A 21,503-nucleotide genomic window follows, 5' to 3' on the forward strand; every position below is an offset into this window, starting at 1 on the left:
CGAACGGCCGGCGCGAGACCCATCCCTTCCGCAGGGAGCATGCGCCACCCCTCCGGCCGTTGGCAAGACGAGCCCGCCCATTGGGCTGCGGCAGCCACGTGATCAGCGGCCGGCTGCCGGGCCGCCGGCTCCGCCCCTCCCTTCGCACCCCCCCCGCAGCGCCGGCCGCGGGCGGAGGGGGCGCATGCGCGGTGGCGCCGGCCGGGGGACGGCGGCGGCCGGTTCCTCTCTCTTTTTTGAAACAATTTCTTCCTCGTCTTTCAGGAGGGACAAAATGGCGGCGGCCTGACCGGCGGGTGAGGCGACGCCCGTTGGCCGCGGAGGCAGAGGGCCCGGCCGGGGCATGGTGAGCGGGCTGCGGGCCCCGGCAGCCTGGGACCAGACTCCGCCTCCTGCCCGCCGCAGCCGCAGCCTCGGCCCCGCAGCCCGCCAGCACTGCGGGGGAGAGCAGCCCGCCCGCCCGGCTCCGCTGCCCCGCGCCCGCGAGGGGACGCCCCGTGGGGGTAAGTGCCCGCTCTCTCCTCCCGTCTTCGCTTCCACCCGCCGCCGTCCCCGCGATCGCTCGCTCTGGTGCCTTTTACGTGCGCGGGGGGGACGGGACACGCCGCGGGGGAGGGCCGAGGCCGGCAGTCGGCCCGGGTGGGGTGCTTAGGGCGGGCGGGTGGAGGTGCCGGCGTCCCCGGAGGGAGATCGTCCCCGTTCCTGGCGAGTCGGTGACTGCCCCGGGCCGTGTGGTGTGCGTCCCACCGCGGGCGGGTGGCTCCCCGCGGGCCTCGCCGCCCGGGCGCGGGCCGGCCGCTGGCATCGCCTTCCCTCAGGAAAAGCGCCTGGAGACCAAACGGGAGCGAGGAGCAGGGATGGTCTGGCGGGAAACGGCACCCGCGGGCCTCAGGCGGGAGGGCTGCAGGCCAGAGGGGTGCCGAGTAGGTGGGGAGCTCAGCCTTGGAGCTACCGGCTCCGCAGGGCCTGGTCCGCGGTGCTGGGGGGCGATGGCGTTTTGGCGAGCCGCGCCGGGGCGGGGGGGCAGAAACACTGGTTTTAAAAGCGCGGAGCTGCCCTGTAGCGTGTGTGGGGTGGGAGGGAGGGAGGGAGGGAGGAAGGAAGGAAGGAAGGAAGGAAGGAAGGAAGGAAGGAAGGAAGGAAGGAAGGAACTTACTTCAGATGTTACGGGGGGCTGCGGCGAGGCCTTTGGAAAGGAAGCGAGCGGGACTTTGTATCTTAAACCGAAAGAGCCTGCGCCGAAACCGAAGATCTTCGCAGGAAAGGAGAAAGGCGGGTGAGCTACCGGGCGGCAGCCTGGCTGCCGCCGCCTCCGCGCACCCCGAAACACCGCCGGCGTTCTCGGGCTCCATCAGACAGCTCGGGACTGAACAGGGTCTGCCGCCCCACCGCGCGGCTGAAGGCTTGCAAGTATGATCAGAGACCCGCGACTTCTTTGGCCGCCTGGTTTTAGGCTGGGCGCTCCAATAGCGCAAGTTTTGTAGTCTTGCGGTAGGTAGGTGATATTGTGGAGTGCAAATGTTAAAAGTCAGTCTTGTTCTCAAATTGCTGCGTTAAATAGGGCAGCTGTAGTTACTGGGTGGATTTTAGTAGTTCAACAAAACATCTGCATTGTGGTTTTTTTAAATAAAAAGTTTCTGAAAATACTCCCATCTCAACCTGCTCAGACCATTTGCTACAAAAACTTCTTGAAGGTTGTGAATATCAGATAGAGGTGGTTTTGTGTTTCTTCTTATTTCACAGGCTAGAAAACGTGTCTAGAATTCTCTTGCTCGTGTGTTCGTGTATCTTAGGTTCTGTTGTCTGTTCCTGTTTGCAGCGTCCTAGAGAAATCGTGTAAACGCAGGCAGGTGCAAAGAACCTGGAGCCAAGGCCACCAGGTTTACCCCTCTTCTGTTAGTGGACAGCAGGCTTTCTAGTTAACGTCGTGCTTGTCATGCTTCAGTGGTTGGGTTAAGAGTGGTAATTTGATCTTCTGTGGAATCCGATGGTGTAATTCTAGGTCTTGCTAGCCTTTGAGTTCTGGCTGCTGCCAAACAGATGCAATCTTGTCTTCCTCTGATTGCCAGTGTTTGCATACCCTTGTGGTTCTGGGAAACTGGACTGGGGAGCCAATATGACTTTATAAAAAGTAATTTTTTTTTTCCAAGGGGTTAGATTTAAATAGTTGCCCAGTCTGCAGAGAATCGAGGAGGGCATGGTAGGACCTCTACTTTCAGGATGGTGTGGATTAGGGAGTTTTAAAGTGTTTACACAAAACGATCTTTTGTCACTGTACTGCCAAAAGATCCTAATAACTTGACCTTATTTGTGAAGTGTGTCAGACCAAAATTCATGGCCTTGACGTGTGATCTCTGTAAGACTGCTGTGCAGCTGGATTTACTGTTCTGTTTAAAAATATTTCATCGGCTAAACAACAAGATGTTCTGTAACCGTCTATTGTTATCATTTTCAGCTCTGAAATTCAACTATTTGTGGAAATTTTTTTTTTATCTGGCCAGGTCTTAATTACAAACCTAAGAGGGTTTTTTGATGAGTTTTAATTTTTGTGCTCGCTTGAGACTTAAATTGCTACAAAACTACATCTTTTCTTTGAAAAGTTTTCATATTTAGTGTCATATGATATAGTTAGTAAAAAAACTTTTTTTCATATAAAATTTGAGTAATGTGACTTGCCAAGTCTTTCAGATACAAAATATCATAGCTGGATTCATTCTTTGTTTTTGTACACAGCTGATAAGTTGTACTTGTAATAAGAACTATTACAGACATTCCTTCTCCAAAGTTGATTTTCCTTTACATTGCAGAGATAACTAGCAAAATGATGAGTGGCTACTTACAGTAATTGCTCTAAAATCCATGATACGCTTTATGTTTCCTTTGGAGGAAAAATAATCCGATTTACTGGTAATAGAATCTTTCAGATTTCTAATTAGTAATATTCTACCTTTCCCGTTTTTTGTAGGAGAGCGAGCATTGTCTTCATCCTTACCCAAGCTTTCTGTCCAGTTGCTTCAGTGGGTCCTCATTGGTATTTATTTTAGATGCTGTAAAGCAACTTACTTTTCTCTTGCTGCTTGCATGGGTATCCTGAGGCAAGATGGAGTGGAATATGGAATGTTTTAAACAGATCTTTTTTTCCATATTTTTGGGGGTTTTTTTTGCAGCCCTTCAGAGTAAGTGGTAACCAGCTATATGGGACTGAAAGGAATTTCTGTAGCCAGCATTGCTGCTAAAGAAAACTTATCCCATAATTGAACTGCATGTTTGTATTGTTGCTTAAATTTAAGATCAAATATGGCTTATCACCACAACTTTAATCTCAAGTGCTGTTGATTGTTGTTGCCACAACAGTTGTTAGAAACACTTGGTTTTCAACTGTCGTTCCAATTTTGACCTACTTCTATATGAACTCTAATTCCCATTATTTGTTCTAAATAATACAAACGGAAGATCACTGTTGCTTAGAATTTAATTTCTGTGCAATTGATTCCATGCCTTTTTTTTTTTTCCTGCACAGGTGTGGAAAAATGGCAAAGAGAATTGCAGAGAAGGAACTGACTGACAGAAACTGGGATCAGGAGGATGAAGCTGAGGAGGTAAGATACACATTAGATCCTCCACCCCTGCAGGTAGTAGGGTAGTTATTCACATGTGCTATTTATCTTCTGGGTGAAATCTACAGTAAAATTGGTTAAAGGCGTAGCAATTAAAGATAATTTTATATAAGTGTTTGGTTTTTTTTTCTTAATAAAGCTTCCAATATATGCAGACCATATGCCATATGGCAAAGCAGCTTTTAACAGTTAAAATGACATCAGCAGCTCAGGGGAAAAGAACTTTACATTTCTAAAGGGAACCCTAGGCTTGTTAAAATGCATAATGCTTTTGAACTCTTCAAATGTGTGATGGGTATTTATTGAGTTCACAAGAAATGTGATTTTGATTTCTTGAGATAAATTTTCTTCATGTCTCATGTCTTTTTTTTTTTTTTTTTAAAGGTCAGTAATAGTTTCAGAAATATGTTAATTTGGAGTGCTTAGTTGGATGTCCCTACACAGCCAGAAGAATTAAGCAAACAGTCAAATGATATGTTTCATCTTATTGTAAAAAGATTTTCAAGTTTAGTGTCTCATACTTACTTACAGCTCACGTGTTACCTCTAAACAAACTGTGCTAGCTTCTGTGCTACTAAAAGTATTAAGTGTTTAGGCCTACAAAATGTTAGAAAGAAAACTGAAAGTACTCTTACAGAAATTTGAATATAAGAAAACTTAATTTCCTCATTTATTACAGGGTAGTCATTAGCTGCCTTTGCTAATACTTGAACTATAGCAGACTGCAGGAGATTGACTTACAGCATACATCTCAATATACCTTCTCCAAACTGAAGATTGTTTGTAACAGTGCAATAAAGAAAAAAAATTAATTATTTGTCATAACAAAATTGAGATTGCATGAAGGGAAATATAATGCAGAACAAGACAGACAGAGTTTTGAAAGTATCAACTAATTGTCCAAGTAGCTGGCAAACTAATCACAGTACTATATTTTCTGGGTGTGGGGTTTTTTTTTGGTGGGTTTTTTTGGTTGGTGTGGTTTTTTTTTTATTTTCCCTTATTTTTTTAGGGAGAAGTGTTACAGTTGTGTTCAAACGCTGATCTCGGCCATCTCTTCAGAATATGATGACTTTATGCATTGGGAGAATTTCACTAATGATTCCGTAACTTTTTTCTTAAAGGTGGGAACATTCTCTGTAGCTAGCGAAGAAGTCTTGAGGAACAGAGCTATTAAAAAAGCAAAGCGCCGAAATGTTGGATCAGAGGTAACGTAATCGCTGAGCATTAGTGTTGTAGTTTGACTCTTGCAAAATATGACATCAGTGCTCAGGTTTTTACTTCCTTGGGCTTGTAATATACTGTATAAAGCTATTATTTAGAAGGTATATGCAACTAGTCAGCTCATACGTGCAAATTAATTTTTGCTTGCTGTTCCATAGCAAGAATAAGGCTAGAATGAAAAATGGCTAATACTAGTATTGATTAGGTAAAGAGAGATGTGTATTTTTGAAGTATAAATGCAGAGTGTTTCAGGCAGAGTGTTTCAGGCACAGCAACTTCTACAGATGGGTAAAATAGCATTTGAACTCCTCCAGTTTCATTCTTTGCAGAGATGGAAGCCTGGAAATGGAAAGTTACTAGTTACCCATACTGGAGGGCTGGGGGATGTCTCAGGCAGATGCTAAATAAGTAAAAGCCAAAATACTAAGCTGATCTGAGAATGAAAAAGATGTCTTTTGTTAAGAATGCTGCTACTTGTTTTTTCCCCCTGTGAAGAGCTTTAGTGCCACCTACTCTTTGCAGTAACAAACTGAAAATTGAAAGGAAGTTGGCCTTTGTTGCAGGTTTAGTCCCTGTGAAAGCATTAACCCAGTCCAACCAAACTGTAGTCCTTTCAAAAATCCCTGACAGACGCTTTGCCATATATATCTTGCTGTGAAACATTCTTTCAACAGGGCATGCACCGTGTTAGAAACAGGACAGAAACTTTACCTGTCACTCAAATTGCTTTTGGATTGAATGGGACTAGGCACAATTAGGGGCTAGATAGTTTTCTCCTGTGCTTCTGATTTTCCTTCTGCTGTCCGAGCAATGTAAATGAGGAAGCTGTCCTATCCCACTTTGGCCTATAGTAGTTTTAACCACAAATGTGGTAGAGAATGCAGTTAATTAAAGGATTGTACTGGCAAGAGGTAAAAATAAACCACAATTTGAACAGGAGGAGGGGTTCAGGGGCAAATGGAATGGGAAAAACAGAACTGGCTGAGAAAGAGGACCAGATGATTGTAGAAGAAACAGTCAGGAGGCTGGGAGTCAGCTGTTAGAGATCAAAGCTGGAAGAAGAGCTAGGATAGGCTGGGCAAAGTCTAAAAAGCACAAGAGATGGCAGGACAGCTGAGGCTGCATAAGAAACCTGTGAAATATTTACAAAAAGGTAGTCTTGAAATATATTGATGTTCCTAAATGGAGCAAGCAGAATGCTGCAAAGAAAAAGACTTGCAGTTTAACTTGAATGCCCAGAGAGAGAGGTAGGTAGGACTGATGAAAGAGAGACAGAATAAAAACAGCTACCTAGAAATGAGAAACAGAGGACTGAACTGGAAACGGTAAAGCACAAAGGGAAACAAAAAGAGCCCATACCCACTAGGCCAGATACTGGAATAGAAGCTAAAATGGATAAGTTCTGCTATTTCTTCAGTGGCAAAAGCAGATAAAACTTGGAAGCAATTCTCCTTTTCCTCTGATGGCTTTCCAGAGACATTGAAAGTCCACTTCCAGTAATAAGTGCTCATTACCTCAAAAGACGTTATATGTAGTACCTAAAAGTGGCAGTGCCTATTTACATGTTAATCACTGTATCTTTTAAAAACATGTAAGAAACTATACCATAAAGTAATATGGTGCTGAACATCATCTAGTGTTCAGAACTAGGTAATTAAAAGGCTGCAGAAAGCATACATGTTATGTTATCAAGTACAGTCTATCTTTGCTTCTCCCATCAGTCACATTGGAATATTTTGGGTTTATTTTTTTATTTTTATTTTTTTTTATTTTGGGCACTTAAACATTACATAGGTGACTACAAAGTATGCTGTTTCGATGAGTGGCTTGAAGTGCCAGCAAGCACTCTAACTGTGGTTGTAAATGCTAAAAGTTGCTGAAAATAAGCTTGCCATTATATATTGCTATGTAATTATTTAAAGAAAACAAGATGCTATGAATGTCTAAATAGGTAGTCAAACACATCCGCTGCTCTGAACAACTTCCATGTATCCACTTCCTAGATCTAGTTTATTTTCATACCAAACATCTGAGTCCTTTAGAAATAGTAGCAGTATGTGTCATAAGGAAGCTCTTGACTTTGTTTACATAGCTGACTTAGAATAATACATGAAATGATACACTGTACCGGGGTAAAATAAATGGAATATTAAGTGGGGATAGAATTTTTGTAGAGGAGATGTGTGTAACTGGTTGTCGTCGTCGTGTCCACCCCCCCCCCCCCCCCCCCCCCCCTTTTTTTTTCTTCTCAGTCTGAAAGCGGAGGAGCTTTTAAAGGGTTTAAAGGCTTCATACTGCCTTCTGGAAAAGGAGGAGGTGCCTTCAGCGGATTTGGTAATGGTGCAGGAATAAAGCCTTTAGAAGGGCTGTCTAATGGAAGCAGTAGTGTCTCTAGCACTCCTTCTTTCAGCAGTTTAAAGACCACCCCTGAAACACAGTCACCATTTGGTAAGTTTTAAATAAGCATACATATTCATCAAGAAATTCAGCCATAAAATGTGTAGGGTTACTTTAATAGTGAAAAAACAAATTCAAACAACCCGGTAGTTCTCTTTTAAGGTTTTGAGGCTTTATTCCTCGTGGTAAGATTTCCGAAAAACATTTTAGACTGCAGGAGGGACACGTTATCAAATGCATGCAGTTTGAAGAGGTGGAATCTAAATCCATATTTGATCTAATACTGCACGTAAAAGCTTTATAGGCACAAATGGGAATGGAAGACATTGGCATGAGACACTCTCTGAATAGTATAAAACAGCTGGTAACATGTTCCAGTTAAATAATCGTCCCAGTTATCTGAATTTAATTAAAAAAATGCTAATGGCAAATGTCCATTTAGTGGGACTGCAGTTTCTTTGTGTGTTTGTTTTTTTTTTTTAAGGTCTTGGTTCTGTATTTTTTGCAGTTCTTGGTAAATACATGCTGCATAGCTGAAGTCCTAACCTTTTTTCCCTGTACAACTTATATTGCAAACAGCCTTACTAGAATTTTATCTCTTACATTTATACCTACATTTTAAGACACTTGAGATATTTTGGCAAATCTAACTCTAGTCTCCTGCTTTGGTAGTCCCTGAAGAATATTAGTTCTATCCCTTTGTGTTGGAGATGCAGAAATGTTAACCATGCCACAGTGTTTTAGAGTCAGCATGCCACAGAACAGAAATGGTGGAGTTTGGAGTTTAGAGTAATTTAGACTTCAGTGAGCTTAACGAAATTAGGAGAAACTTAAATATTTAATGAGGGCTTGTTATGGTTTTTATATGGAAGCCACTCAGAAATGTGCAAAATCGTGGGCTAGTGTGTTCAGACTTTTTAAAAGTACAAGTAGCAAGAGATAACTGAATATTTTGTTTTAATAACTGTTACAGCGTGGTAAAGCTTGAATTAACATTTTGGGGGTTTTGGTGAACTACAAAACTTCTATTTTTTAAAATGCTACTCTTTCAGATTTCTTTGGATTTTTTTAATACAACTGTGTGCTCCATCTACTTTGTCTATCCCTGAACTAACTTACTTGTCTAAACCTAGTGGGGTTAGATCTGTTTCACAGCATTGTCTGTTGACTTCACTGCAGTGTGTGGTACACGGTGTTGTGATAAAAGACAAGGTACCTAACTGAGCAAGAATGAGTGATTTGATAAAGAAATATTGAAAACATTTAGTTTAGGTTTTTATGAGAATTGTGCTCTCTGGGGGAAAAAAAAAAGTTCTAAACCATGTTTTTCTTCTAATAGGATCCACAGTGTCAAATGGTCCTACTACTACTGCATTTACCGAGAAGAAGGCTGCAAGCCCAAAAGCTAACGGTGGCAGTCAACCGTCCTCATCTGGCTATGCTCAGAGTAAAGTTTGTAGCTCTAGTGTTTACCACAAACAGTTAGCAGCTTTAAACTGTTCTGTGCGTGACTGGATAGTTAAGCATGTAAACACAAACCCACTGTGTGACCTGACGCCCATCTTTAGAGACTATGAGAAGTATTTAGCAAATATTGAACAGCAACACGGAAGCAGTAGCGATAGTGGCTCTGAAAACGAAAGCAACAAGACACCTGGCGCTCAGTCTGTTTCTGCATTTGGGAATTCAAAGCTACAGCAAGGAGCCACTTTTTTGTTTAACAACAACAAAACTGAGGATACCTCGGACAAAAAACCTGAAGCTGCATCTGAAAAAAAAGACCCATCGTTAGGAGCTACATCAACCGTCTCATTTAATTTTGGCAAGAGTGTCGACAGTTCTGTTTTGGGTTCCCTTGGTTCAGGAACGCTTAGTAGTTTCTCATTTTCTCCTGGGAATTCAGGTTTGTTTGGAAAAGACGCAAACCAGGCTAAGGCTGTCACTGCAGTATCCACCAATGTATTGGAAGCTCAGACAGAAAGCGGCAGTAGCGATGATAAAGGTAAATTCTATTTAAAACTGATTTTAATGGTAAGCTGTGAATGTATGTGACTTAAGAATACTGCAAAGATGCAATAATACTAAGTTGAAGTAGATCATAATTGTTCTTGAGTTCGAAAGGGCAAAACTGTACCACTAATGTGGAAATACCAGTCTTGTATACTGTTTAAGTATAACTAAAAGTATATGGTTATCAAAACCTATGTATTTGCCAGATTTGTACTTTCTATCAGATTTATACTTTCTGTAATAGAATGTAATTCTTTAGCTGAATACAAAACTTGAAACGATGAAATTTAAAGCAACTGGTATGTTCATCTTTGAGCCTGCAGGACATTTCAATCCTGCTGCTTTTCCCAGTAGATGTATCAAGAGATCCCTCAGTAAAATGCATCAGATCTGAAACAATTTCATACGTCTTTGTTACAAGACTGTAAGGCCAATAAAGTTGCATACTACCTGAAAGTTTTACTCTGCTATTTAGCTAAGCTGGGTACACTAAGCTGATAGAAATCCTAGCAGTTGAGGGACTGGAAAGGCATAATCCTGCTGCTGTCTCTTGGCTGTCATTCCTGCAACTGATTACCCTTCCCCCAAAGCAAATTTGGCTGTTGGAAGCATTTATTATGCTTTACTTGGACTCATTTGTGGAGACACTCTTTGAAACGTTATAACTGTTTTCCCCCTGACAGACAGTTTTGACTTAAACTTAACTTGTTTGACTTCTTAAGCTTTGCATTTTTTGCTTTTGATTGATTGGTGGGGGTTGGGTATTTTCATCCCATTTAAATTGAAGAAGAGCATGAAGTTGCTTGAGGGGTGTGGCTGAATGACAAGAAACATAGACTACTTTTCTGTAGCTGCAGCTGCTTCAGAGCTCACACCGATTGCTAAAATACATTTAAATCATTGACGGGCTATGCACGTATATGTCAAATATAGCATGCATAAACTAGTTCTAATACAATGCCAAAAATACCTTCCAGATGATATGCTCACAACATTAACGTATTAAAACTTTTTATTTAAAGGAGGAGAAGAGGAGGAAGAGGAGCCACCAAAAGTCATTGTTAACGAAATAAAAGAGGATGATGCTTTCTACTCGAAGAAGTAAGTGACTTTAACTTGGAATAGTGAATAGAATCATAACTTTGAGAATAAAATTCATACCTACATACTGCTGTTCTTCACCACTGTAGTGCATAATCAATGACGTATACGTTCTTGACTTCCTAGTTAATAAAGCTTGTTAGGAAGCCTTGTAGAATATGAAGTTCCACTTGTAAAAAAAGTTAATTACAGACAAAAATGTGCAAGATCTTACTAAAATTCTTGTGCAACTTGGACACGGCACTGATAGCTAGTTTGTGTTCTACTTGTGATCAGTTATTTTACAAATGAAGATGTTTCTGCCTTCATCAGGTTTTGTAAGTTTAAATTGTAGGGCTTGTCCCACAAAAATAACATACTGTACTTCTGAAAAATCAGTCAGGTGCTCAGCTATTTGCATAGCCTAAAATAAAACTCTTCGGTTGGAAAATGCTGATTGTTGTATGAAGGAGTGAACAAGTTGTACTTCTGAGTTCAAAGTGAGACTACCTCTACTAGAAGCAGTTTTTCAAAGCATGTTCAGTAGTCCAAGTAATTGCACATCTGCTTAACACCTAGCACAGAATTTGTCCCTCTACAAAAAGTAATTTGCGTTATCTTAGAGAAGGTATGTGTTAATTTATGAAGAATGGCATTAGGTTTCTTAGAGCTTCACTTAAAAAAATGTTTTTAAATTTTACATAAAAGTCCTAGTACAACTTCAGAATGATTCAGCAAGTTCTTATGGTTTTGTAATTATTATTTTTGAACAGTAGCTTACAGTTATTACTCCTTATAGATCCTGAGTACAGGTTGCTGTGCATTTTATTTTTCCCTGAAAGTAATACGTTTGTCATTTCAATACTGACAGAAATAATTAAGAGATAGTACTTCCAGTTCAGAAAGTTAGCACATGAAACAAGGTCAAGAAGAATAAAGATTTATGCTACTCACAGCATGTTAACTCCTGATTATTGTTAAACTATTGATTTACTCTGAGTCAGATATATACACATATATATATGTGTGTGTGTGTATTTGGGAGATATCTTCATATTTAATCTCTACATACCTGCACAAACATTTTTTTCTTTTTTGCACAGGTGCAAACTGTTCTACAAAAAGGACAATGAATTTAAAGAAAAAGGTGTAGGAACATTACACTTAAAACCAGCAGGAAATGAAAAAACTCAACTCCTAGTCCGAGCAGATACCAATTTAGGTAAGTAACTTTCTTCTAGTAGCAAGTCTTGCTGTGAAATTCCCTGCTAAGCATTAGGGTTTTTTTTTTAGGTAGCATAACAGACACAATTAGTGAAAACCTTTCTACTTTTTTTGACTAATTTCAAGTATTGAACAGGCAATTGGATGCCTCTAATGAGTATTACAAAGTAGCGCACGTGAAGCAGTGCAACGAAATAAAAGGTGATGGTGTATGTTTGGGTATTCCTCCCCCTGTCCCCCCCTTAATAGCTTTTCTCCACCCCTGACTTGCTGAGCGGCTTTGAAGCGTGCCTTAAGATCCACAATGAAGTATACATCTATCGGGTGTGATGAATGAAGAGCAACGAGTTTTGTGCTAAGATGCAGGCCAGCTCCCGTTTGCCTGCAGTTCCTCCTTAATGTGTAAATAGTTGGCCATGTAGGCAGACATCCGTCGTACTTGGGGGTAAAGGGAGCATGATGTAGAACAGGCATGCAGGATTTTGCTATATGCATTGCTCTTAAAAACACGTGCTGAAGTCCAACTGTTGAACTGCATTTTAGCTAACTGCAGTTGGATCAGAAATGGTAGGTTGACTCTAGGAAATTAGAATAAATTGTAGTGTGATAGCTCCTCAGAATATCTTCCGAGATGAATGTTAACACATACAGCTAATTAAAGAGAAAAAAAGCCAACTGTTTCTTTGCTTTTAGAAGTTAGGGGGACTTGATGTGTTAAAGTTTTTAAGATGCAGTGTTCTCGCTGAAGAGTGTTTACATACTCAAACTCTGCAAATCCATGTTTTGATATCCATTGTTGACAAACTTTGCTACAACAGACTTTCAACAAACTCGCACGTGGGGTTCACATGCACTTGACAACTTCCATAAAACAGAATAAATATTATGCTTACAGAAGACCTGAGGACTAAAGCCGTGCTGCCCTGTAGGCTATTGGTAAATCTCACCTCACTTTCAGTTTATAGCAAGTCCATATGAAGCCTCTGCAGGCCTGTTGGGGGCAGTTTTCAAATACCTGGTGAGATTGGGACTCCTGTGTTAGTCACTTCCAGATCATTAACTTCTTTCCGTGGAGACAAGGCTTGCCAGATAAAGGGCAGTTCTTAGCAATAAAACTGAAGGCAGATGTATGGCGGAGCTGTCAGTGCTTTCAGCATTTCCTTGGGGATTTGAATCTGTTGAATAGAGCAGATGAAAACTTGGTCTCTCCAAATTACCTGCTCTTTAACCCAAGTCTTGATTTTCACTCAGCTGATGCTAAGTTTTGATGATGTTGATTTACGTTCCCTCTACCTTCGTCTGAGGTGATGTATTAGGAAATCTTTCCTTTTTCTTCAGCTCATACACTAAGACATTTCAGCTTGGTCTTTCCAAGCATTGGTTTCTAGAAGCTGCTGCAGTCATAGTGATGCACACTTTCCTTTTGCTATCTTCACACAGTGCTATAATCCTTTCCTAAAATCTCACTGTGTTGAAAAACTGACCTGGAAAGGAAGGCGAAGACTGACTTTCCCCTAAATACTACTACCGTGTTCTGAACTATTTACCAGGTTTACAAAATGCGTGCATCTTCTGTGGAAGCAGATTTGAGTTTGTTTGCAACTGTTTAATAGACCACTAATACTGAAGCTGTCAAACTCACTACATAATTTAACAAGTTGACCTAGAGCTGTTAATAGTAGTAACCCGGTGGTAGCCCACATCAGATGTGCTGTGTGATTTGAGGATACAAAGCGCTTATTCTACCATAGTTTGTCCAATTTTAGATTAACATGTCTGTATGTACGGTAAAGCTAACTTTTATGCTTCTGCTTATGAACTGTGCTTGGTGGTCAGAACGAGTAACTTGCATAAGCATAAATTAAGCCCTGTGACCTGAGTCCTCGTTTGCCGCTTCTCCCTTGTCCCCTTCCCTTTTTCCTGTGTGTCCCTACTATAATTTGCTATTCTTCAGACTCCTCCCTTTAAAAAAGGAGGACGCAGTACAGAGATTTCCTCATTCCTAATGAGGAAAGAAATCTGTGAGAACAGTGGCCATGAGCAGATGCTTAGGGAAGAATAAGACCAGCATATGTGACACTTGTGAATTGCCTTCCTTCCAAACACAAACTTAAATCCCTATTTAGTAAGTATACTAACATCTGTATTGCAGTAAAAGTTGAAACATGGCTAATTGTAATTTCTTTCCTTCTCATATGCAGGAAACATACTGTTGAATGTTCTAATTCCACCCAAGATGCCATGTACAAGAACCGGAAAAAACAATGTTCTTATAGTTTGTGTTCCTAATCCACCGATTGATGAGAAGAATCCAGCTGTTCCTGTCACCATGTTAATAAGGGTGAAAACAAGTGAGGATGCAGATGAGTTGCACAAAATCTTACTGGAGAAAAAGGAGGCTTAAATAAGTTGCAGTGAGTGATTTGAGGAATTATTGCCAAACTGCTGCTGCTCTTTTTTTTTTCTTCCATAACTTCACTTGAACACTTAACTCTTTACTCTGATATTAAGAACTGTTATAGGAATTACGGAAAAATTCTGTGAGGAAAAGCTAAACTAGCTAATAAAAGCTTTAATAGAACACAAGTGTTGGACTGTGCTCCCTCATTTTTCAATATCTAAATGCAGGACCTCTTCTGGATAAAGCACATTGATTTAGATTAAAGCATATGTTTTTAACACAGGTCGATTTGACCGAATGGACTGAAAGCAAGAGTACAAAAATATGGTACCAGAGCTTCCTCACAGACTGCGGTGCAATGCAACAGCCTCCTGTTTTGAGAAGGGAGGATGTTTAACTGTTGAAACTGTTTCTAGGCTCCAGATTTTTAATTTTAATTGGTCTGTCATATTCTGGTGAGACTAACTTTTCAAACTGTCCGTGACAACAATGTACCCCAACGACAACAACGATACTATATATTGTACTGTGTTTTAACTCTTACAGACTCGTGTGCTTTTGGGACTCGGAGACTGCATCTCCAGCTACTTAAAAGAAAAATTGCTTGCGTAGTCTTGTTGACAGTAGTGTTTTTTAGAGAAGAACTGTCAGTTCTGTTCTCACTGTAGCAACAAGCTAATGATGTGCAATAGTACAAGCAGACAACTGGAAGACTGTTTATCTTGGATCAGAACCACAGCTGGCATTCGCCGACTTCTGACAAGTCAGAGGCAAAGGGTTGCGCTTCCACGATGGTCCCTCCGAGGGATTCCTTCCCTAGGCCCTCGGGCTAAAACTGAAACCCAGCAGAGGCAGAGTTGTAAATGTTGTACTTGTCCTGCTACTAGTACTTTTCTGAAGATATCTCTTTTCACAAGGAAATTTCAGGATTTTTATAGATCTTTGTATTGCCTCTGGCCATTACCAAGAATACATGCATAAATGTGTGTGTGTCAGTAATTCTTCCCGTGTACTGAAGCTACCGTGCTTTACTGCATTACATTAAGTAAAGCAGTAGTTTGCAGCTTTAGGACAAGCTTTCTGTTGCAAAAGTAGGGAGCACCAGGTTAATTTATAACTTAGTTTTCAGCTGTGTGAATTAATTAACCATGTGGCAATAACTTGTGGATTAGAACATTGTTCTGTTCTTGGTTTCCATCTCAACTTTATCAGACCTTGTTTGGTTACTTAATCCTTTTCTTTTTCAGATCTTGTCTGCTGGAAACTCCTTCCCTAATAATTGTTTTTCTGCTTTGCTTCCAGCTCTGGAAACTATCCAAGAGCTAAGATGTTAATATTAAACTTGAACTGCTCTGATCTGTCACGCTGACCAGCTCTGGGGAGATGGACAAAACACGCCACGGGTCTCTGGCTAATGCAGCGCAGAGGAAAAAAATCCCGTTCTTTAAGAAAGCGGCATGATGCAGTTCTGACAGGGGACCTGGAAATCCACAGCAGTGGCATCCTGTGGGTGGGGAAGAAGTAGTAGCACCCTTTGATGAGATGCAGCACATCTCACCGGCTCCCCACTGCTCTCTGGGGGGGACCAACGGCTGCCTGTGGTCCTCATTCACCGCACAATTCAGGTTATGGCCTTTTTTCCCCCCTCTTAACTAAAAGGAGAAAAAACTTCATAGGACCTGTAGCCCTCTTGACCAAAGCTAAAAAACAAAGGCCTTTGCTCACATTTCAGCGACACTGAGGTCACAGGAATTGCATTTTTAACACTTGAGTATAAAGGAAACTTTAGATACAATTTCAAATATTATTTGAAATAGAAACTGGTGCCTTTTTTTTTTTTTTTTTTTTTGCATCTGGCTCAGTACTTAACCATTAAAAGTAAGTGACATTACTTTCCTCAAAATACTGTGCTTTTTTTTTTTTTTCAAATGAAAAGTCTTGCTGATACCTAAATTGGAGGCCAAAAGCTGAAGGCTTGCATGTTGATTGCGTACGAGTGAAAAGCAGAACGTTGCCTGAAAGTTGATTACAGGCTCAGGTTTAACGTCCAAGGGCTCAGTTAATTTTGCATTTGTCGTTTGACTGTAGCGTCTTAAACACGGCTCCACACAGAAGGGTTTATACGCTAGAGCAGCGGATGCGGTAAGCGGATTTGTTACGCATCCCGCTTTAAGAGCAACTCCGTACAGATTTTGTACCAGTGGTCCCGGGTTTGTGTTTGCTTACTCCTGAAAGCTCACGGATATAGAACTGTTTCTTCATCCATGGAAATGTGGACCAATTAACTTCAACAAGTGAGAGAGAAACCCAACTTCCTATGTATCCTTAGGATTTGCCTGCGAAGGGAGGCAGGCCTGGGGTTTTGCACACACGCACGGATTTGGCCCAGTTCTAAAGCTGGCGGACTGAATAACGGCTGTGCGTCTCCGGCGTGTTTTCAAGGGCGGACGTTCTGAGGGCGAGCACAGAGTGTAAGGGGGAAAAAAAAGCAGAATCATAATAAATTGTGTTGGAAAAACTAAACTTTACAATATCAGTGGTAGCAAATAATATCTTCTATTAGCTGTGGGAAAGACTAATTGAGACGAGAGACCTTAATTCTTTAGCATTGTACGTATTTATCAGTAAAGCTAGGGGAAGGTATAGAATAGGAATCTCATGTTGATTAGAATGTCAAATATATGCATAAACATGATTTTAAACATTTTACATGGGGAAAGTTGCCACTAAAAGAACAGGGAAGAATTTTACTGCAAATTAGAGATTTTAATCCGCATAATTCATAGCGACCCTGCAATTATCTGGACTACGAAGCAGGAGAAGTCGGTCATACACCTCTCGCTTGGCGGTCAGTTATAAAGCACAGCCCTTCTCCAGTACTGTTACAAAAACAAGTTGCTGATGATGCTTCAGTTTCTAGTTATGAAATATTAGAATACATAAATACTGTAAAAGGCCAGAGATTATTACGTAGAAATAAAGACCTAAAATGAGTTAAAAGCAAAAGTTAGTGGAGAGCATGTGCCTTCATAACAAAGCGGCACGTGCTATACAGGGAAGGAATTTTGATCAGAATGCCAACCTAATGAGGCATTCCTGTACCTTGGTAGGCACTTAATATATTTAACAGCTGGATATCAGAGACCTGATGTTAGAGGTGCAAGTTTCCTCCCTCATTTGAGTTAATGCCTTCACTGTTTCAGCTGTACATAGGTGTTGGAGCATCTTACGGATCACGCATTCTTCCTTCTGCTGCAATTTTGAAGTTTCAGCTGCTTAGAAATCTTTCCTTTCTCTCTCGCCTCCCCAAAATAGAAAATTAAGATCTCTGCTTCTTTTAATTATCAGACTCATCTGTAAGGGAGATGATGACAGTTGGTTTGAATTTTATTTTAAAACATTGAATTGCTATATGCAGGTTGTTTTGGGTTTTTTTGTAATGTACTTAAATTATCTATTTGGGAGCACAACAGCGTGTCCCTATAATCCCTTTTGGTTGATGGATGTGAAAGTTTAAATTAAATTTACAGTTCAAATGAACATGTTGTAGAACGTAAACCAATTAGGAGGTACGCTTCATTGTTACCAGCTTCAGTTCTGCTCCCTTTGCAGCACTGTAATGTTCAGAATGTCCTTAAAGACTTTCTTTCTGATGCCTTAACTTATTTGCATTTGCTAAAATTTTGTAGCTGGTGCCTGTGTGCAGAAATTAACTGACGTTAAACAATTTCAAGCGGCATGAGCTAGTATAAATCCGATGAAAACGCTGAATGTGACAATTTGTTAATGGTTAATAGATTTCAAACTGCTCTGAATTTTTCAGTGGATACTTAAGTTTTGCATAACTTGTCATGTATGATGTCTTCATTAGTTCTAATACATTGAGGAAGTGTACAAAAATCCATGGAAAATGTGAATAAATGAACGGGAGAGAAGCGTCTCGTGTGTATCACCTTCCCTTTGAGTGTATAACACTGCATTAATAAAATGAATTTTACAGTCAGTTGCTTGCAGGTGAGCTCCTGCCTAGCAAATCCCGCGCACGGGCTTCCTGCTGCGAAAAGGAGCAGTGTCCGACTCTGCCCCTTCCTCGAGCCGGCTTTGAAACCCGTCACGTTGCTTAGAGCCACTTCAGGAAAAATGCTCTCTTCTTGCAAGGTCAGTGAGCCGAATCAGCTCAGAGGGAGGAGCGAGGGCTGCCTTGTACTGGAAAGGGTAAAGCTACTTCTTACGTGCTAAGAGAATGACTGTGGAGATCGACCTCTCAAAATCCCTCCACCGGAATACCGAAAGATTTAAGAGCAAAAGTAATCTGTGTTTGCCTGAGGACATACGTAGAAGTTATTTTAGATCTAACCTAAAACCACTATCCTAAAGCCAGGCCACAAAGTGATTCTTTTCTTCAATGGTTTGTGACAGTTTGGCAAATAAAAAAATAAATAAAAAAGGCAAATAAAATCAAGACAGACTTGTCATGACAAGTGTAGATCATCTGTCCAATGCACCATGAACCGCTGAGACCGTGAGAGCGCCTGTCATCCAACTGTACTTTCTGCTGTTGGCCACTACCTTAATTCTGTTTATGGTTCTGGAGCTATCCGCTGTATGCCCACAGACGGGAGCCGCTTCTTGCATGAGGATACAGTTAGTGGTCAGCAAAAATTATCTCAACGTCATCACCCCCCACCCCCCCCACCCCCAATTACAACGACTGAGAAAACCAAGAGCCTATGTTCCATTTTCAAGGATGCAGTTGTTGCTATCGACAGAGCGCCACATTTCTACCAGAACTTTTTTTTTTTTTTTTTTCTTCTTAAAACCCCACAACTTCATGCACTGCAGATGTTGGCATTATTCCACACTTTGGACATCTCTTACTTCCTTCTACTTAAAAAGACAGCCAGCGCTGCTTGCAGAGTCTCCCCAGCTTTTGGCAGCCGTAAAGAAAAGAAAGCAAAGTAACGGTTCTCAAGAGCAGAAACGAGCTTATTGCTCATTTCAGGCTGGGGCAATCTAGAACATCTAATGCTTAATGCTTTGTGAATCCCCAAAGACTTTAGCACTTGCACAACAGGAGGGGGCAAGAGTAACACTGCGGGAGACAGCAAGTGCTGAACATCCAGACTAAGAAAATGCAACACTCCAAGAACAGTCGGCATTAATCAGAATCAGTCCCTTTCCCAATCCAGCAGGAAAACGCCCCTCACAGCAGACTGGTTACAGCAACCAAGTCATACAGAAGTCAGAACTGATTGATCTGAAAAGCACATCAAGTATAAGCTAAAGGCTATGTATGTGTCATCGGCTAGGAAAATGGTGAAGATGACAAGTAAACTTTAACCGTGATCCAAACGATGCATCGACAGACAGGTTACCCGCTGTAATCAGTCTCCTACTAAAGGCAAAACTGAAAGCCAGATGAAGAGCAACAGCCAGCCAAGTAATTTTGAGCAGCATAGCCTTAACACATGACACGATATTTGAAGCTGTGAATGAGTTCAGACTCAAAGTTCGGTAAACAGCTTGCTTTGGTAAAATACTTGCTTCATAGAAAGGTCGTAAGACAGACAACTAAAGTTTAGGCGGAGAAGTGCAACAAACTTCTTTGGATATTCAGTAGATGACAACTTGATTACAAACCTCTGCACGACTGCACAAGTTACAGTATGTGACGGCGTGAGCACCCGTAGCTGACTGACCTGCACAAAATCCAGGAGGAGCGGCACACAAGAATCAAAGGCTACACAAGATGAGCAAAGAGGTGGAAGAAGAACGTACATTGTTTGAAGTAGTCATCGATACACTTATCCAAGGTTCTGTTAGGGTAGTATACTGCTTGTTTTTTTTAAGGCATCACGCTCATTTAGAAATTCTTATTTGCATCTGAATAAGTATATTATAATAAAAATAAGCATTCATAATCATCAGTTTAGTGGGTATTACTATTAGGGACATCATAACCTTTGCTGAGAGGTAGTGCAGAAATGGATCATCTCCGGGAGTCGGCAGAGGCTTCGAAGATACACATGGCATTTGCCTGCTCAGGCAGTACCGCTGAGTAAAAAGTCTCTGACTTTAGTTTACTACCTTATATCATAGATGACATAATACAGTGCAAAATTTTCTGTCTAAATTATGGTCAGTGCTAGTTTTGGAGCCCTACCTGAACTGGTGGGCACTCACGGCATCCTTCTTACCTGCAAACGGTAATTCTGTTGACTGCAGTTCCAGGGACAACTTGCAGATGGTTTCTCCATTGTAAAAAGCAAATTCCTAACACTGAAGAGAAAACGGTAGATCATATACCAAATTTAATTACTTTGGTGGTTTATGAAGTAAGTGTTTCCTTACCTTTACAATGAAGTCAGAAATTACTTCTGTGAACAATCGCCTATGCTGATCTCCTTATGTGCTGGGCAGCTTAACCACGGAGCTACTTACCAGGAAACACGCAATTCAGAATTCTTGCCGAGAAGGAAACTGGAGTAACAACTCTTCTTGCTCCTGGATGCTACATCTGTCACTCTCATTTTCAAAGCAAAACCAGGTCTGACACTTGCAGTGACCAGCAGGGCTGGACAAGTGGGTTCTGCCAATCTTCTTGTCCTTCAGGAGCAAAGGAATGCCTCTAGACTTGGTGGTGCAGGCTTAACGCATTCTCTAAGTGACATAGGGTTTTGATGAACACAGTGGTTGCATCTGAATTAAAGATTGAATAGTGAACTGCTTTTGCTGGATCTCGCCAGCAATATTGCTCCAGCAGGAAAAGCAGAACCATAAACATGAACACCCTTTTATGCTGGGGGGAAATGTGAGGCAGAAGAGCACGGGTTGAGTAATCACATATTGTGAAATACTCAGTTCTGAATAACCAGAATCAACTGAATGTTGGCATAAGCAGGTAACAGGGAAAACATTAAAGCAGCTGGAACTAACACTTTGAGACAAAGCTTTTTTTAAATGTAGGTGGCCTCCACTGATCTGTGCAGGGTGACTTGGTCTTTTTGAAAATTAGCAGCCAGCTCCATCCATTTCAACAGGGTTTTAAAAGTGTTTATTCCCATCTTCAGTTAACCAATTTCTTTGAAGTGAATTCAGAACCATGCGAGTTAACTACTTGCATACTTATTATTCACAAATTTATGTTATTGCCTGAAGTTCAGCATCTGCAGCAGCGCGTTCACACCTCCACAGGCAGCGGCCGCCCCAGTCCGCTTTGTTTAATAGGATGCTTCCCACCCTTCATCCATCCTATGCTCCGACACGGATGTTCTGCCGAAAGATCATTCTTTTTGTGTAGGCGCCATAGGGTGCACGTTGCACGCAGCTACAATGACAGCTATGTGGTTGGCCAATTTTATCTTCTGCAGTGGTAGTGCAGTAGAGGGAAGAAGTCCATGCTCCTTACACAGAACTAAATCCAATTTGTGCACACAAACACTTCTGTCTTGTCTGAACAAGAAAATGGATCATCTGCCTTGGTTTTCACACTGCCATCTCAATCAACATTAACCCTACTACGAAAAGCCAACTAGCTTGACTTGGGGAAG

The 21,503-nt window shown here is 41.3% G+C and overlaps 1 protein-coding gene across 9 annotated transcripts; it reads left to right on the forward strand.

Annotated features, from left to right (window-relative positions):
- The first annotated feature begins 163 nt into the window (after positions 1-163).
- On the forward strand, positions 164-19,877 carry NUP50 (nucleoporin 50). Of its 9 annotated transcripts, none has more exons than XM_087764555.1 (10): positions 164-503; positions 2,966-3,017; positions 3,521-3,599; positions 4,742-4,825; positions 7,094-7,289; positions 8,578-9,240; positions 10,271-10,349; positions 11,432-11,550; positions 13,754-13,966; positions 14,500-19,877. In XM_087764555.1, exons 1-9 carry the CDS (start codon positions 344-346, stop codon positions 13,954-13,956), a joined length of 1,635 nt encoding a protein of 544 aa, XP_087620681.1. In that variant the 5' UTR covers positions 164-343; the 3' UTR covers positions 13,957-13,966; positions 14,500-19,877. The 9 variants fall into 9 exon arrangements, with proteins under 9 accessions (XP_087620681.1, XP_087620682.1, XP_087620683.1 ...); XM_087764556.1 differs by having other exon boundaries at positions 15,201-19,877; XM_087764557.1 differs by having other exon boundaries at positions 15,256-19,877.
- Positions 19,878-21,503: the final 1,626 nt, after the last annotated feature.

The sequence above is a fragment of the Nipponia nippon genome, unplaced genomic scaffold (assembly GCF_047370975.1).
Source record: "Nipponia nippon isolate SJK-2023a ecotype South Korea unplaced genomic scaffold, ASM4737097v1 scaffold_3, whole genome shotgun sequence".
Classification (NCBI taxonomy): Eukaryota; Metazoa; Chordata; class Aves; order Pelecaniformes; family Threskiornithidae; genus Nipponia; species Nipponia nippon.